Consider the following 17,348-nt stretch of genomic DNA (forward strand, 5'->3'; position numbering starts at 1 on the left):
TATTTTTGTAATCTTAGCCAAGTGTTATGATTGTAATTGTTGTTGTCATCCTTTACCTAAATTGTCTGGACACATGCTTTCTGTTCCTCAACAGCATCCTCCTTTACATTCAGAGAATGCTACACTGATTGAATTGAAGAACAAAACCCTGCCATTGCTAAATGAAAACCCTCAGGCTGCAAGCAAGCCTCTGGAGAGAAGTCTGGGATCATTTTTAATATTCTCAAGAAAATAAGTAGACACTGGAAGCCTCTACATCTTATCCTCTGACAGGAAACTATATGTCACTGTTTATAATTTGTCTGTAATGAGTTGTTTTGAAGCCATTTCTCTCCTTATCTGGAAGAACCAGGGTCTAACATGACAGTTTACAAGCAGCTTCCAGAAAGCCAAACTGAAAAAAACTTTTGTAGATCTTCTTTTTCATGCCGCAAGGAATTGAATTCAACACAAATTACGAAAATGCAATTAGTTTATTAAATCAGAGAGCTGCTTTTTTGGACTTTGGATTCAACATAACCAATGAATATTGTACAAATGATACTGGGTATTATAGGAAGAAATGACAGATGGAAATTAGCTGTCAAGGGCCATCACATTTACTGCAGTGCATACTAGTAACTCTGCTCTGTATTAAAGAAGACATGAAAGACAAAACAGCTGCCACTACCTTGTGTGAAAATAATGTATCAAATAATGATATTTGCAAAGGCCTGCAGATTGACAGAGCCCCTACGTGAGCTCCGCTCCATTTGTCCCCTAAATGCTGTTCCTGAAACATTTGTTGAAAAAAATAACACTATTTTACGTTTCCTACTTTAATTCATAGGGATCTTTTGAGCATTCACTGTCATTTACCTTTCTAAAAATGCATAATTCAGTGCCTCACTCCCTGAACTCAGGAAAACAATACCTGATATATCGTGAGTCAGTGGTATAGACCACCCATACGGAAGGCGCCACCGCTGCCGGCGGGCTGTGCAGGTTCTGCCGTTGTCTCTTTTGAAACAACACAGAAGCGCATTCAGGGCAGGAGGATATGACAGATGGATGTGATTTAGGACAATATTCATCTCTTTCTTGAGGTTGTTCCCTCCCGCTGCATAGCGTCCCGGGAGTCCCAGAGGGCAACAAGCGTCAATGCGACTAGTCAGCGATGGAAGGATTGTGTTCTTGGCAGGGCGCTGCTATTTATAATCACTCAACACAGGGAAAGTGTCCAATAGTGTTAGGAGCTCCTTATCTCTGGGCTCTGTCAATATTCCTCTGTGTAGGCGGGCAGTGATGCTATCACAACGCACCAAACAGCAGCTTCACAAAAGGCATGCCACACACATACATTTATACACACCACCCTAAATTCAAACTGACACTTGTCTTTTTTTTTTTGCTAACTTTTTTTGTGGTTACTGCCAAATCCAACATACAGATTTGCAAGAAGTATTCCTCACTGCAGTGTGTGTGTGTGTGTGTGTGTGTGTGTGTGTGTGTGTGTGTGTGTGTGCTGAATCAGTATATTATTCAATAAATGATTCAACCATATCAACTTTCCTAAATAAATTCACCACTGAGTTTGATGGAGGGAAGCAACGTTTGACTGGAAAAACATTTTTCTTTGTATCTTGCTGCATATTCCCCTTTTATCACACTGCGGTCCTTTTTACTGCTAACCCCATTGTTACTGCGAGGGCGGATTGTAAATACACATGGAGTCACCAGCTGCTGAGTTTAATGTGCTTGGAGGTCCACCTCCCCTCTTCACAGACACCCTGAGCAACCAGCATGAGTCTCTGGTGTAGTGTCAAGGACGTGATCCCTCACTGGCTTCCCACTTATGAATACGACTGTGTAGCGCACTGCAGTCCGGGATTGAAGCCGGGTCCCTTCAGTAGTAGGTGCGTACACCTACCTGACACTCTCTTGTTAATATACTTTATCTTTCGCTAACAGACACTTGTTCTAAGATATAACAGACACACACGAATATATTAGAAACCCCAGCTCACACAGTTTCTTGTTTCCCTGTAAATTCTGTTATAACCTGCAGCTACTCTTTTTCCGTTTTTTGAACTCACCCCACCTACACACTATATTAAGCGTATAATTGTTCAGACAACAACAATCTGCTGAACCATTTAATCGTTAAACGGAGCAGTAGGTATCTGCCAGCTAAATCAGCCGTGACTTTGTCTTAAGACAATTAAATGAACTATTGTTTGGGATAAAACAAGGAAACACACAGTCGTGCCCTTTATTTGTCCAGAGGGGCCCACCTGAGCTCTCATTGTTCCACAGAGATAGTGGGAGCTGCCCAGTACACCTGCAGTCATCTGCAGAGGGGAAGGAATTAGAACCGACTTGTTTTTCAACTGCACTAAAGTGCAATGCTAGTTGACATCCTTGGGTGGGCTTAGCAAAGATAAATAAATAAAATAAAATATATCTGTTAACTGGACTCTCACTTTTTCCCCCATTTAATTTTTTTAAATACTGCATATTGCCATAGCAATCAATATGTAATGGAAAAGTATTTTTTTCTATGTAATTAGATGCATATGTAAGGAGGGAGAGAAATGCCAAAATACCCCAAGGAACTCTAAAGCTAAATCTAATCTAAATGTACGTCTCGGAGAGGGTTATGTTTATCAACTCCTTAGATATGAATAGTAGTCACCGTGTTCCACAGACTTCGAAAAGAAGTTCAAGGCTCTTATGCAAGCTGCTTTTGATAATGTAGAGGAGCAGGGAACATTAACACAACATCAGCCGAAAAGAAGACAACATTTCATCTCTGCTAATGTAAATGATACCAGGATGTTATGGATTAACTTAAACACTCCTTGGCCGTCTATGATCAACCCTGAAGTAATTCAGTTCAGAAATAAAGACCACATGAGCGCAAAAGTGAATTCATAGGCAGCCATGGAACGATAGCTATGCAGATGAAACACGCAGAATGGGAATAACACACACAGAATCCATACATGCGTGCTCCATTTACTTTGACAGAGAGACTAGATGCTGCAACACCCTATATGCAAGACGAATAGCATAATATCTGCCGTGGTTTCCATTAAAACTGGCCAACACAAAGCCGCAAATGTCTAAACATCCAATTATGCTCCTCAAGAAAAAGCTTATAATGAGTATTCAAGATTATGAGTAGAGTATTTATAGACCCTTGATGCTAAACCAACAGTGAACTCACTCTGAATATGTATGTGCAAACGTACTACTGGCAATGAACCGTTTCTGATTCTGATGTTACATTTCAGAAGTGTGGCTGGAAAATGAATATGCCATTATGCTATATCACAGAGACACAAGGGTAGTTTTGGATATTCTATAATTTAAATAGCTTCACATGAGCACAGAATTAATTTGTGAAATTGGTCTTAAATTAACAGTACGTTGGAATTTATACATAAAATGTAGATTGTAGTGTTAGTTACGTTCTATGTTGTTTGGTCTCAACAGCCTCCCAACACTGCTGCTTTGTTGAGATCAGAGATCTTTAAACAGAATTATTCATGACACTTTTTTTTTTTTCGACTGACTTTCTGTTCCTGTCCTCATTGACAACCTGACACTTGTCTATTCTCAGGGCCAAAACAGTTAGATTGGATATACTGACACACACTCAACCATATCCCCAGCCTACACTGAACACACACACACACACACACACACACACACACACACACACACACACACACACACACACACACACACACACACACACACACACACACACACAAACACAATATTGGCATAATTCTTGAACAACTCAAAACTAAATATTCAGATTTTGATCATATACACACCACACAGATGGTGTGCATGGTGGAGCAATGTACCAAACACTAAAGACATCTCGCACAAATTTCCTCACAAATTATTTTATGTGTGCAGAGCTGCTCACCCAGCAGGCAAGTACTTCATAACTGCTGGCGTTGCCCCCAGCAAGGTCCGAACTGGCCCAGCTGCCACGCTGGGAAAACAAAATCAGACGCACCTAAAGTCATTTCACAAGACCAGGCTGTTTAAGGGATCCAGACATGTAGCAGCCATTCCTCCATAATAACCAGTTATTTATTCAGAGAAATGCTAACTTCCTCAGCCCGGCATTTGCCGCCTGGTTTGCGACGTTCAGAGTTGCTAATCTCGTTAAACAGTAGAGAGGACATTAATCGTGAGCTATGTAAACAAGCCTCTAAGCATGAGGCTGGAGGCTCAGCAGGCTCGTCTCCTATACCACACTGCTAAACCGCTCCATCCTTGCATGAGTGCATGAGGGCTGGTATGGGGGCCGTGGGCTGCAATGGGGAGGGAGAGCTGTTCACTCTCCGTACAAAAGAAAAGACAGAAACAAAAACATCAACAAAACAAAACAAAAAAATCCAGAGAGAGCACGGAAGTCTTCACCCTTTAGAAATATCTTTTTAGTTAGCGGTCCCACAGGAATTATTAGGGTTCTTTTGGACCCAAATATAAACATAAAAAAGTGTTCTGAACTAAAATGTAATATTTATGTGTCAGGTGGAGTCTACTAATGCTCATGCTATATTGGTCTTACGTTAAAATGTACAGGAAGAGACCAAAAAGTGGATTTGTTATTGTTATTTTTCTCTGTTGACCATAATGTTAAAGCAAGACGACTATCGAAAACACATTTGAAGTGAGGCAAAAATGTACATTTCTTCCATCTTTAATCGATTTGGCAGTCTGAACTCTCTGAACACCTCTCTAGCCCCCTGTGCTTTGATGGCAAATGACAAGCACATAATAAGGATGGTGGTGAGGTCTTACCCTGTAGTAGTCACTGCTGTAGATGTCCCTGGACATGCCGAAGTCTCCAATCTTGACCAGCAGGCCATTGCCCACAAGGCAATTACGGGTTGCCAGATCTCTGTGGACAAAGTGCTGGGAGCCCAGGTAGAGCATGCCCGAGGCAATCTGGGTGGCGATGTGCAGCATCTGGGAAAGGCCCAGCTCTCCGTTGGACTGCAGTGGCTGTCCGTCTACCAGGATCATGGCATCTGGGCCGTGGGCTCTGAGTTACAAAAAAAATAAAAAAAAATAAAAAGGATTAATGATTGATTTGATGATCTAATATTGATGATGGAGTTTGAGTCATTTTTAAAAGTGAGATTAGCGCCCAGTGTGGCCAAAAGTACTGAACTGACTCATGATAGTCAGGACTCAAGTTGGCTGACATTAGCCACATAAGCTTCTGGTCATACCAGACCAAATAAGTCTCTACCAGACTGTATTGAAGTATTTATTTATTATATTGCTTGGGAGTTAACCGTTTAACTCGTGAGAGGAAATTTGTGCTATTTCTTCTTTTGAAAGTTACATAATCTCACTTTAACGACTGGATGCGGGACCATTTAAAGCCTTTTCAGCAAAGCTCCTTAGAGTGCTAACAAACCCTTATACTGGCAGTATTGGTGCCTTTTTTTGTACCTATCGAGAATAATTAGCATAACAAAGATGGGTTGCTAAATCATTAACACAACGACTATAACCTGTAAGCACTCAAGCAGGTTCAATTGTAAAGCAAAACTGAGTTATTGGTGGAACAGTTTCTGCCACATTTTCATATACTGAAGTCCAGCATGTCAGAAATTTTCCTCAAGGCTCATGAATTTCATCGAGGTGCTCTAAGTCGTACATTTACCAGAACAAGTGCCATATGGGTGGAGAGCTCTTTCCCTACTTGGCATTTGTAGGTGATGATGAAGAACTAATTTCCTGTGAGAAGTCCCTGCTGTTGTCCTCCCCTTCTTGTCACCGTGACTACAGACTATGTGCCATGCAGGGAAGCTCTGCCACTCTCGTCTTTCTTTTTCCATCTCTCAATTTTGGTAAAATTCACCGTTCTTGGCTTTAAGAGTGTGTGTAATAACTCAGCTCCACTGTAGATGGATTAGTATTACTCTTCCTTAGTGTGTGTCTCTTTGTCTCTCTACCTCTATTTCACTTCAGATAAATTTAGTAGTGGCTGAATGAGGGCAGGTCGCCCTCCTTTCATCTGAAAGGTCAAGCTGGACCTGCACATCAGATACGCTGTTCATTCCTACTGATTCCCCACACATCTCATTTGTTAAATGTGACCAACAGGGCCAATAGACCAAAAATCAGTCACGTCTTGCACCTTGCATGAAAGAATTTCATCATTCGCGACATTGCCTTTCATTTCAGGACTGATTTCCCAACAGAAAGTCTTCACGCGCTCTTGAATCTGAGCACACACTCACACCCAATCGTAACATGTCATCTTTTCAACTATTGCTCAAACTTCTAAAACAAGATAGACCACACACACACACGGCTGCTGTCAACACACTTGAAACAACACACTTCTATGCCAGACTCATGCGCACACTGACATCAACTGCAGTAAAGCTTCCCATTACCAAAGCGCTCGGTGTACAGGCATCGTGTCTCTTTTGTTGAAGCTTATCAGAGGTCACCTCCCTCGGTACAGTCTGACATTACGGAACAAAAGCACTAAAGAGCTCATGTTTGATAACCCAGAAGGCTGTGAAGTTGTATCGGTAGCAGAGTTTTGACGAAGTAATTTCAGTTTTCTTGGACTCTTATTGAAGCTTTACAATTACTGGCTGTCAATAACTTGGTGGACACTTTCATTTAAAAGTCAAACCAGTACCCTGAGTGGAAAGGATCCAAGAACAGGTGGCACACACACAAAAAACACACATTTGTACTGCTTTTAAGCTTTCACCCACTTTAGTTTCCTACTGTCTGTTCATATGATGCATTTTATAATTTGCTGAGCCAACACTAGCCTGGTACATTGAGGTTTACCTTCAGTGACAAACTGACCTGAGGAATTTGTTGAGGTCTCCATGCTTCATGTATTCGAACACCATGATGAGAGGGTCTCCGTCTACGCACACTCCGTAGAACTTAACGATGTGGTCATGCTGCAGATTGGTCAGCAGCTCAGCCTCCCTCTGGAAGTCCTTTCTTGCCGACAGGTTGGGATCTTTCAGTGTCTGAAAGTGAAGATACAAAAGTCTTCGTAACGCATTCAGAAAAGGTAAATATTGGAATGGATGGTTGGGGCAGTCATAATGAGCTGACTGGGCCTGCCCCTTTCCAAGATTGGAGAAAGCAACCAATGTATCATTTGCAGCACTTAGTATCATTTGCAGCACTTAGTACCTTACAGTCCATTGTGCCAGTCATTTGTCCGATGGTGAATTACAGTGATCATTCATGGAAGCAGGTATAAAACTACATATAGTTATTTTATTGAAGTAAAACAAGTATACCACTTTGGTGGCCGGATGAGGGCAACTTCCTGGACATGAAATTAATACATTTTGACTATTTTGAACAACCACTTGAACTTACCATTACTTTTGGTCTTTGCGAGGTTTAGGACCAAAACCTTGTTTCCCGTAAAGGGGGCATATAATAAACCCTGTTGTTGCAGCGTCAACACTAACGTCTTTAGAAGTTGTCATTGACGTTTAGAACGTATATTTGCCTCTCCGTGTCCTCTCGCACAAACATAACCACGCCTGTAGCTGCCAGTAGCTCCTCACAGCACGCTGATTGGTCGAGATACAGGTGGTTCTGACACAAACACATTACTTGAAGCCTCACAAGATGGATTTTTGTGTGATCAAGCTGCCATGCAAAGTAAGATTACCACTACTGCTACTACTACTACTACTACTGACTTGTTGATCACCTCATTTGTCCTCTAGCACCACAAGCTTGGTAGTTTTGTGTTTGAGTAAAATGGCTTGACAACTGCTGGATTATTACCATGTAATTAGTTACAGGTAAACAAGGTCAACAGTAAGTTTTTGGTGATTGCATGACTTTTCATCAACTGACACCAGCAGGTCAAAAGTTTAAGATCTCCAATCTTTTATTCACAAAAGACGAACCGCAAAACGAATGAATTTCCATCAGCCTCAGCTGTACTAATACATGCGTTTAGTGCTAATTCAAACGTGTAAAGATGGAGAACACGCTAAACATCAGCTTTTTAGCATTAGCATTGAGAGAACATTTAGCTCAAAACACCGCTCTACCTAAGCACAGCCTCACAGAGCAGCTAGCATGGCTGAAGACCCCTAGTCCTGCTGGATCAAACACTATCCTCTGAACTCTTTCTTTACACCCAATAATCGGTTCCCTTTTGTTTCTGCCTCCAGCTCATGTCGATGTGTTTGTTTGCCCACCTCCTTTCCTTCATCACCAACAGCACCAGCGTGATTCCATGGGAATGGAAAAGATAACATGGGAAAAACAGTTGCTGTTTGATTATTGGATTTGCCTGCTAGTGGATGGTAAACACGATTTTGAGTTAATACCAAATTATGCTAAAATATCTTTATAATGATCAAGAAAGCTTTGAAAGTAGTCTGTCCTGGTTGAGTTTTTCATTTTCTTTAGAAATACAGTATACAGTAGGTGGCTATGCATTATATCCACCTAATATATATATATATATATATATATTCTTTTCTTTTTTTTAGGAAAAAGAAACTGTCCACAAAACAAATTGATCTGATTGGTAGACAAATCAAACAAGGAGTGCCTTGAACTCCTCTGAAGTGGAGCACACATGACATATCAAATTTTGATGTGATGTCAGTTGGCGTCATTATCAGAAAATAAGGGAGAAAAAAAAAATCACATAACAGCAATAACGTGCTTTATATTGCAGCCTCTATCGGAGGGGAAAATAAGACTCTTGACACATCATTCGGGAACAAGAAAACACAGCAAGTTGCTTCTTTTGATCTCCTTGGCCTGGGTACCTGCTTTCTCAGCATGCTGCTGGCGCTATTACAGATGGAAAGACCTTGGGATGGAAATACATTTACTCATATGTGCTGTTCTTGCAGTGAAGTGCTGGAGGTGGTTGAGATGTACGGCAGAGTGGGTAAAATGGCCATAAAAATCTATTACCAAATCAAACCGCACTCTTAAGGATATGTTTCTTGTCTGGGCATCCTTCCAAAACAATACCTTCAAGTGCTCGACTACAATAAATTGAGGCAAAGCGCTGCAATGAATTTTCCCTTTGTTGACCTTTAAGTGTATTCACAGAGCCTGTTTCTGCTTCATCACAGACAGGAACATGTTCAGATGAAAATGCACATTGCATTGTGTTTTAAAAATAAAGAGGTCCCTGTAGAGGGTGCTTATTATAAAAGGTTGGGGTTATAAAAGGTTAGGGTTAGGGTTAGGTTATAAGGTTATAAAACCTTATAGGTTTTATTATAAAACCTATAAGAGGTCAGGGTGCCCTGCCCCTGGCGGGAGCCACGAAACTGAACACTTTTTAAAGTCTCTTTTTATCTCAATTGTGTCTCAGGTTACAGATGCCAAATCCCCATTTCTAGTACATGTTGGGTAATATCTTTAATCACCTTTTTTGCTGGGAGTTACATGAGATGATCAACACCATACTCAAGTGTGAGTATGAAGCTACAATCAGGAGACGGTTAGCTTAGCCTATATCGTGTGCACCACCGTGTGCATTATCGTGTGCACCAGACTCCATTCACTGCTCCTAACTTAACACCAGGTGGTTTACTCCATAGTGAGCAGTAAATTCATGTTTTACCGATTCTTATAGTTTTTTGCATTATTACTGACAGGAGTAGAGTTGCAGAGTTGCTCATATCAGCGGGATTACTAACCAGTGGCTATCTGTAAGTGGAACTGGATATACTGTACACAGTGATGGTGGCTGGCCTGCGGAGAGGGCCATGACATTCGCATAAAACTGATTTATGATGGCACAGCCCACTGCAGGGGCTCGTGATAGGCCAACACATCATTCAACATGAATACTGGACTTCTGTAGGAAGGCTCTCCCAAAATTCTGGCACATTATGCTGCACAACTGTTTGGTCTTTTTTCTTTTTCAAACTATAAAATGAGACTCATTGCAATTTGCGTTGTCCATGAGTTTGACACTGCTTTGCTTTTTGAGGGCACTATATCACGGATAAGGCTCGCTGTTTCCACTGTTTCAAGGCTTAGCTTCACATTTTCATACAGATATGAGTGGTGATCTTCTCATCGAACTCTCCACAGTGAAAGCGTATTACCCAAAATGTCGAACAATTCCTTTTGTGCTGTTTGCAACATGAGCGCACACACACACCCGCACACACACACCCGCACACACACACAGAAAACATACCTTGACAGCCACCAGCATCTTGTCCTTGGTGGGGCTGAGGTTGTAACACTCTGCCAAGAAGACTTTACCGAATGCTCCTTCGCCCAACTCCCTCTTCAGGATGATGTCTCTCCGCTTTATATGCTGGACTACTGAACCACAGACAGGGTGAGAAACGGAGGGAGGGAGGAAAGTAGTGACATGAGTCATTTTAAAAAGGCTTTCCTCAGATGCTACACATTTTTGTGGGATAAAAAACCCATGCTGTGGTTGCAGAAAAAATGTTTTGAGGGAGAAAAGAAGCAAAGAGCAGCACACTGGCAGCTATTTGTCGTACGATTATCACGATATCAATATCTCAAGTCTGTAAAGATACAGTTCGAGGAAGTGAGAACAAAAATGATGCAGAAGACATCTTTGATTTAATAGTGAATCCATAAAAAAACAAACGTCTTTATATTTCAGTATTTCTCTTTATATAAGTGTGATACAGTGAAGCAGAAACCGAATATGTGTTATTGTCAAAGTGGGACAAATGTTTTATCTAACTGTGAAGTTACAATATTGGGAACATTGTTGGTTCAAGTGGTTTTAAATCTCCAAAGTGCAAAGAAACTGCAGGATGACACCGGACCTACCGAGCCGCACATCTCTTATCTGGTTTACTTGGTTTTACTGTCGGCACTGAAAACAACACAACGGGACATTTTCTAATGAGATGAGAATTGTAAAATGTCGAACTTCTGTAAAATCTCTGTGAGGAAAATAAAACAACAAGCTGAGCATGGGGAGAAAAGCAGACCCACTGTCTCTCCCTATACTTCTTATTCTCTTTCTCTTTCCTAACAACTCACTCTGGGATCATTTTAAAGTTGCAGGACAGTTACAGCCAATCATTGGATGTTGTGACCTTCAGCCTTTTGTGTTGTGCATGAGTGAGCATGACAGAGCTAGAGGAAGAAAGTGTGAGAAAATAGTGAGACAGAAAGTATGAAGAATGGCAGGTATCAGGAGTAAACTGTTACACCCTGATACCTGCCAGGCTCAGTATGAAAGAGTTGGGAAAGTGTAGGAGCTGTTGGCTCCTGCACAGAACGGCTCTTCATGCCTCTGAATAAAACATGATAGCTTGTAGGTTTACCATGAGCATTGCAGTGCTTCTAAAAAAATGTACACATAGACACAGATATATTTATATATAGTTTCCCAACCAGACATGTAAAAGAAAATGAGAGGCACGACCACAATATACAGGGTTGGACATCATAGAGTAGTTTGAGCTGAACAGTAACTATATCTGTGTTAAAATATGATAATAAACTAGCTTGTTTAATGCTCAGCAACTGGAGACACATACATAGGTGAAGGTCCAAACCAAAGTTATTAAATTTGAAAGCAAATCATAAATTACAAATAAAATAAAATGTGAACCATTGGAATTAAATTACGTTCTATTGGTTACAAGCAATCAGTGTCCAATATTTGTTTAACCACAATTACTTATAAAGTACATAAGGAGGAATGCCACCAATTTAAATAAGTCATTATGTTAATTGTTTATGCCCCCGGACAGATTATTCAGTGTCTGTGGACCACTCCTCTCTTAATCTGATCAAAACCATTAAGAGCCTAAGATTTCATTACAGAGGTGCACCAGGTTCCACTCCATGGATGAAAAATAAATGGGGCAGCACAGCATAATTACATGAATTATTAAAAGGTTGAACACAATTTTAAATTGAATTTAATATCAAGCTAAATCTTTTGGCCCGATTGTCCGATTTGACAGTGACATCACTAATTCAAGGCTTTTTTATTGCTGTAGGAAAGAGCTGTTCACTGCATATTGGCATGTATTGATTTAACTGCCCTGTGATGCAGCTGACACATCATGCGTTATTTTCACAAAATATCTGCAGGCTTCTTATACATTCTCTTGTTAGCAAAGTCAACCAGTACAACGTGTCCTTGGTAGAGAAGTAAACTTCCAGGGTCTTTATCCGCCCTCCATCTGTGTGTTATTTTAAATCACACTGGTGCTTGTATACGTATTATAGAAAATATGTCACTGAGGAGTCATGGGCACACAAGACTACATACTGAAAAATCACTGACGTCCCTGCAGCGAGAGCTCATGAGCTGTTGCATCTGTTGTCACCAGCAAACATAAAAGTGAGGCATCCTGAAACTCTGAGGCAGGTCAGTGTTGCTACAGCTTCTCCCAACACCTACAGTAATGCTATTTGATCTCTTTCTGCAGAGGAGGCAGTTAACTTTCAGCAAAAAAAAAAAAACACCAAGCAGCGGCGAAGTTTGACTCCCCTCAATGATTATATTTTTCTGCAGCCGGGAGGAATGTTCATGTGTTTCAGGTGGGAAGAAATTATTTGTAAAACAGGTCAAAAGACTCTGCTGTGAGAATGGGGGCGGATTTGCCCCCCAAGACTCTTAGTAGCTATTGAAGCAACACGGGTCGTTTTTTTTGACAGAGAATTGAGGAGGAAATATCTTGAAAAACTCAACTTCTCATTTCTAGCCAGACCGTCAATTCCTTTGACTGAGATGACTTTCCTACAGCTGTAGCTAGCGAGCTAATTAGGCTAATGTTAGCTTCATGAGTTGGGTAAAAATCTGTCTCCAGGTGACTTCTTAAATGTTTCCAGCTGACTCGTTTTGAAACAAAGGTTCCTGTAAAAGGGTCTTGAATATGCACATTATGGCTAAAATGCTAAGAGACAGACATGTCCCCTGTAGAACGTCAGCATCCTCAGTATGATTGGACCACCGCTGTTTTTTTATAAATACATACTGTTAAGGTGTGATTGGTTGCAATTTTCCAATTCATCTCATCTATTTGAACTCTTACCGCCTATGATCACGTTATGCAGCTCGTATAGGATTTTCCGCGAGAGATAACAAACGGGAGCCAGCCAAAAAGAGTTCACAGAATGGTGTAGTCTCTGAAATATTTCCTCATTCACAAACACAGACGAGTTCAGTCTGACCGTCCCTCTGGTTTTTTCTTTTTCCCTTTCCTTTTGTGTAACTTCTCCAGAATCACCAGACCATCTGGCGAACATGTTGAGAAGGCGATTCATAAAAAATGTCACCTGCTCCTCTGGTGTCCCCGTCAGACGGTATCAGAACCACCGTTGCTGAAAATCGGTGTTAAATATGAAGACATGTCCCAGTTTCTAAAGTAGATCAGAACACAAGTGGCTGCAGAAGCTGGCAGACAGTTTGGCGTGTGAGAGTCCCACCAGGGACACTCACACATCACTGCTGTCAAAGCTTCATCCACCAGAAATCTGCTCTCCTAGAGCTGAAGAAAACATCCCCTACGTCGATACACATTTTAATTCAAAATGTGTTTTGACTAGATTTCAAAGGCCAAATGTCTCTGACACTTTCGCAGCTGATAAAGGAGCAGAGATTGTTTTTCTTACTTGTTTTAAGAGTTTCCAGGCTTTACATCCACCCCCACTGAATCCTATCTTTACTTCTCCACTATTGTACTTTCTTTAAGAAATATGAATAATCTTTTACTGTAATTCTTTTCCATGCGCTCCTGCAACGTTCATGATCATTCAAGGATAAGCGCTGCCCTTATTATCGCTTGCCTGTCACGCTGATGATCCAGGTATTGAAGCTTATACTGTCGTCGCACCCGCCATTAAGCTCATCCGGGTGACATAGTTGGTGAAATGCCAGAACATGTGAAACAATGTGAAGGTTTTTATCGATCAGCAGGTGGCGGCTGAGAAAACTTTTTCAACCAGACGTCAGACAACAATATCATAACTTCTCCTCATAAGTTAGCGTTCGATTGTTATCTTGACTTTCACTTTTTGTGTATTCTCTTTTGCCGTGAGGTGAGGCGAGGCTTCATCGATGGGTTCCCTATCATGTGCAAATTGGTCATTTGCATCTGTTTTAAACATATCTTATCAGCTTCATCACAATATCCAAACTTGTATCTTTGTCATTATGTAAATCAACCAAACTGAAGCACACTCGCTGTTATTAAACTCACTTCATTATTTTAGAAATTCACTCTTTTTTTTCGGAAATGTTTGCCTACTAATCACATAAAGGCCTTCACTGGATGATCCATGAACTCTTTTTGCACTTTTACTCCAGGAATTTTGTCTCCCTTTGCTCTCTTTAAGAGATCAGAAGTTACTGTGATCTGGTATATGACAGTCGGAAAGCCCAAAAAAGTGCCTTAACTGTAGGTGTCAAAATATGTCAAGATTTAAATGTTACTGCGTAGAATAACTGATGGGAACTTAACCGCGCTTGACAAAGCTTTGCGGACTCTTGATCATATAGTGCCACTTTTATTCCTGTAAGATGAACATTGCTGCCCGTTTAACAACTTGGTCACCAGATTTGGAAACTTTTCAACCCAGTTTAGAGACTTTATTTTTTTTAAAGAGACTCTAGACTAAACAGGCTTTTCCACTAGACCACACTGACATACACTGCCTACAGCAATATGAGACGACACAGGAATATATTGTCATGCTGTAAGAGTAAGACTGATGTTGGTGTAAAAACGAACCCATCCATCAGTACACTGTGATTGCACCGAGAGGTTTACATACTGACGGAGCCATATCGAGGGGGAGGCGTAAACATACTGCCGTTACTGTGGCGGCATCTCACTTTTAAACCTGCACCACTGTAATTTATGATATTTACACTTTAGCCCATATTTGCCAAGAAATATGACGGGGAGAAACTGTAAAACCTGACACGTAGAAAAATCACTGAAATGCTATTGAAACATAGGTTATAATTTAGAACGCTGTAGCTAGTTTATCCTCAATATAGAGCTATATGTCGTTTCAGTCTCTGAAATCTGAAATTCACTTTAACTGATCTCCTGCACTCGCTCTGTGCCAAAATTTCACTTTTATGATTTGTTGTGTTTCGGACTGAATAAATGTGATTGGCAGAATACGTTTTGGATTGTATCTTGTAAATTTCAAAGCAAATTCTCAAAGCTATCGGAACCATTCAAAAAATAATGTTATGACATCAAAAGAATATCTATACTTTCACTGTCAGTGAATATATTAAGTTCAGCTCTGCGGTAACAATAATGCAACTAGAGAGTCTATTGACGTAGATCTCAACTATGTTCGTAGTGTTTACGTCGCTTTCGATGCATCAGTTAAAAAAGTGATTCTATTTTAATTTTCATTACCCAGGAGAACTTACGTTCTTTAATTAAAATAACACCAGTCATTTCTTTAATTCAACCACTGATTGATTTGGAGATTTGGATGCATTATGCTAAAAGCCGCTAATGTAGCCTTGAGCTGCTAGCCTCAAGCAGAGATGAGAAGTGGGCTCCAGAGGTATGGTAAACGTACTTCTTTCTGACACATTGCAGTCTTAAGACCCAAAAGACACCAACTCAAGTGACATCACTTGAGGCAATGTATCGGATTTGGCTGAGCTCCCTCTGGAGCCGCAAAAGGCTTTATCAAGCCTTACAAGGTTTTCTTTAACCCAAGATTGTATTTTCTTAATCCTGAGTGACTGTTGCTATAATTTCTTTTCTCTCCTCTTGCAGCTGAAACAAACTTGTTTAACTTATTGTGAAATAAGTAATAATAATATACTACCTAAATGTTAAAAGCGTATTATCATGAAAAGATTCCAGGTTATTGCCCTGACTGTAAAACTGTCAAATAATGTCTGCACGGACAAATTAATGAAAGAAAATAGTGATTTCTCCTGAGGAAACTGTGGAAACCACTGTGTCCATTCAGTAACCTGTTTAACGCTCCATTTGTACCAGTTGCCCCCTCTTTCCTATTTTTCCCCCCAATATAAATATTCCATCTATGTTCGTTTCTTCAGCCTCTAAATAGACACTGACCGCCTCGTTCCTCCCCCACCGATGGGAAGGAAACAGCTATTAGGGAGCGTGCCTATCGACAGTGGCGAGGACAAGTCACTTTAACCTTCAGTTTCCTCTGCAGGCGGACTTGGGCTGCATCCTGCTGCCCATTTACCCAGAGTGGCACGCTGAAAAGCCCTGAGATTAAATCTCAGCATCATTCATTTGTCTTGGCTCACCTGAGGCCTCAACGGCAGCGGACGTTCTCCCTGGAGGCCGAGAGACAACGCAGCCGAACTTTTACTCAGCTAGTCAGGTCAGGGGGAGCAAAGCTGTTTGGAGGGCTTTGTTCTGTACCTGTGTCTGTCTCTGTGTGTGTGTGTGTGTGTGTGTGTGTGTGTGTGTTTGTGTGCCTTTGAAGATGTCTTTTTCTTCGTCTACATGCCAGCTTTGTGCATTTGTGTGCCTTTCTGCCTCGCAGGTGTGTGCGTGAGTATTTTTCTGCCTGACAGCCTTCCTGAGTGTGTGAGTGTGTGGTGGGTCGATCGATGCGGGGCTTCTCCTCATTGACAACATGTCTTTTGCAGGGTGGACGCTTCAACATTGCCGGCTCCTCTGAGATCTGGCTTTTACTGAAATCAGAAGGGGAGTAATTTCACTGAGATCACTGTAATGCACTCGTAGCTTAGCTTGCCTACAGAAAGAGCCCCACAGAGAGCTCATAGTTAGGTGTGAGGTACTCATCCACCAGTTGATAGCATACAAAAAGCTCCCCACCATCAAATTCACTGTAGGGGCTGTTGGCGTGGTTGTGCGACTGTGACATGAACAACTAGCATTTACTGTTGACTCTCAGTGGGAATCTCTTCCCAACCTGCTGCGGCTGGCTGACTGCCGGCCTGCGTTTCTGTTGCTGCTGCCTGGCCTTGATCAACACTGTGTCTTGTGTGTGAATAGACAGCAATTCCTGGCTACACTATGACAACAAAAACATGCATCACACACTCATCTTGGTTTATTTCAAGTTTAAAATTTCAAGCCAAGCCAAAGATATGGAGTCCCAATATGTTCAATATTAAAGAAATAAATAAGACATTATGAAATAAATAATCATACATGAAATGTTCTTGTCTTCACTTCGATGCACGGTAATAATCTCAGGCTCACAAGCCAGCCTGGCTAAGACGATTAGCTGCGTAGCATGTCAAGCTAAATAAAAGGAGTTTTTGTGTATTGCAGTCATTCACAGCAAAAGATAGTTGGTTGATTCAGAATGACTTGTTGCTCTGGCTAACTAACTGCCGAAAT

General features: G+C 41.1%; 1 protein-coding gene across 4 annotated transcripts in view; it reads right to left on the reverse strand.

Moving 5' to 3' along the window:
• ntrk3b (neurotrophic tyrosine kinase, receptor, type 3b) overlaps positions 1-17,348 on the reverse strand; it is a 157,887-nt gene that overhangs the window by 14,718 nt on the left and 125,821 nt on the right. For 3 of the 4 annotated variants that reach the window (XM_076077990.1, XM_076077991.1, XM_076077989.1), the window contains 3 exons: positions 10,208-10,338; positions 6,853-7,025; positions 4,810-5,053 (listed from right to left, as the gene is read on the reverse strand). In XM_076077990.1, the coding sequence (XP_075934105.1) occupies positions 4,810-5,053; positions 6,853-7,025; positions 10,208-10,338 (548 nt within the window). Of the gene's footprint in view, positions 1-3,922; positions 3,992-4,809; positions 5,054-6,852; positions 7,026-10,207; positions 10,339-17,348 lie in introns of all 4 variants that reach the window. The other variant, XM_076077988.1, reaches the window with a different exon arrangement.

Source organism: Anarhichas minor, unplaced genomic scaffold, assembly GCF_050575085.1.
Source record: "Anarhichas minor isolate MPS153535 unplaced genomic scaffold, ASM5057508v1 ptg000062l, whole genome shotgun sequence".
NCBI classification, from domain to species: domain Eukaryota; kingdom Metazoa; phylum Chordata; class Actinopteri; order Perciformes; family Anarhichadidae; genus Anarhichas; species Anarhichas minor.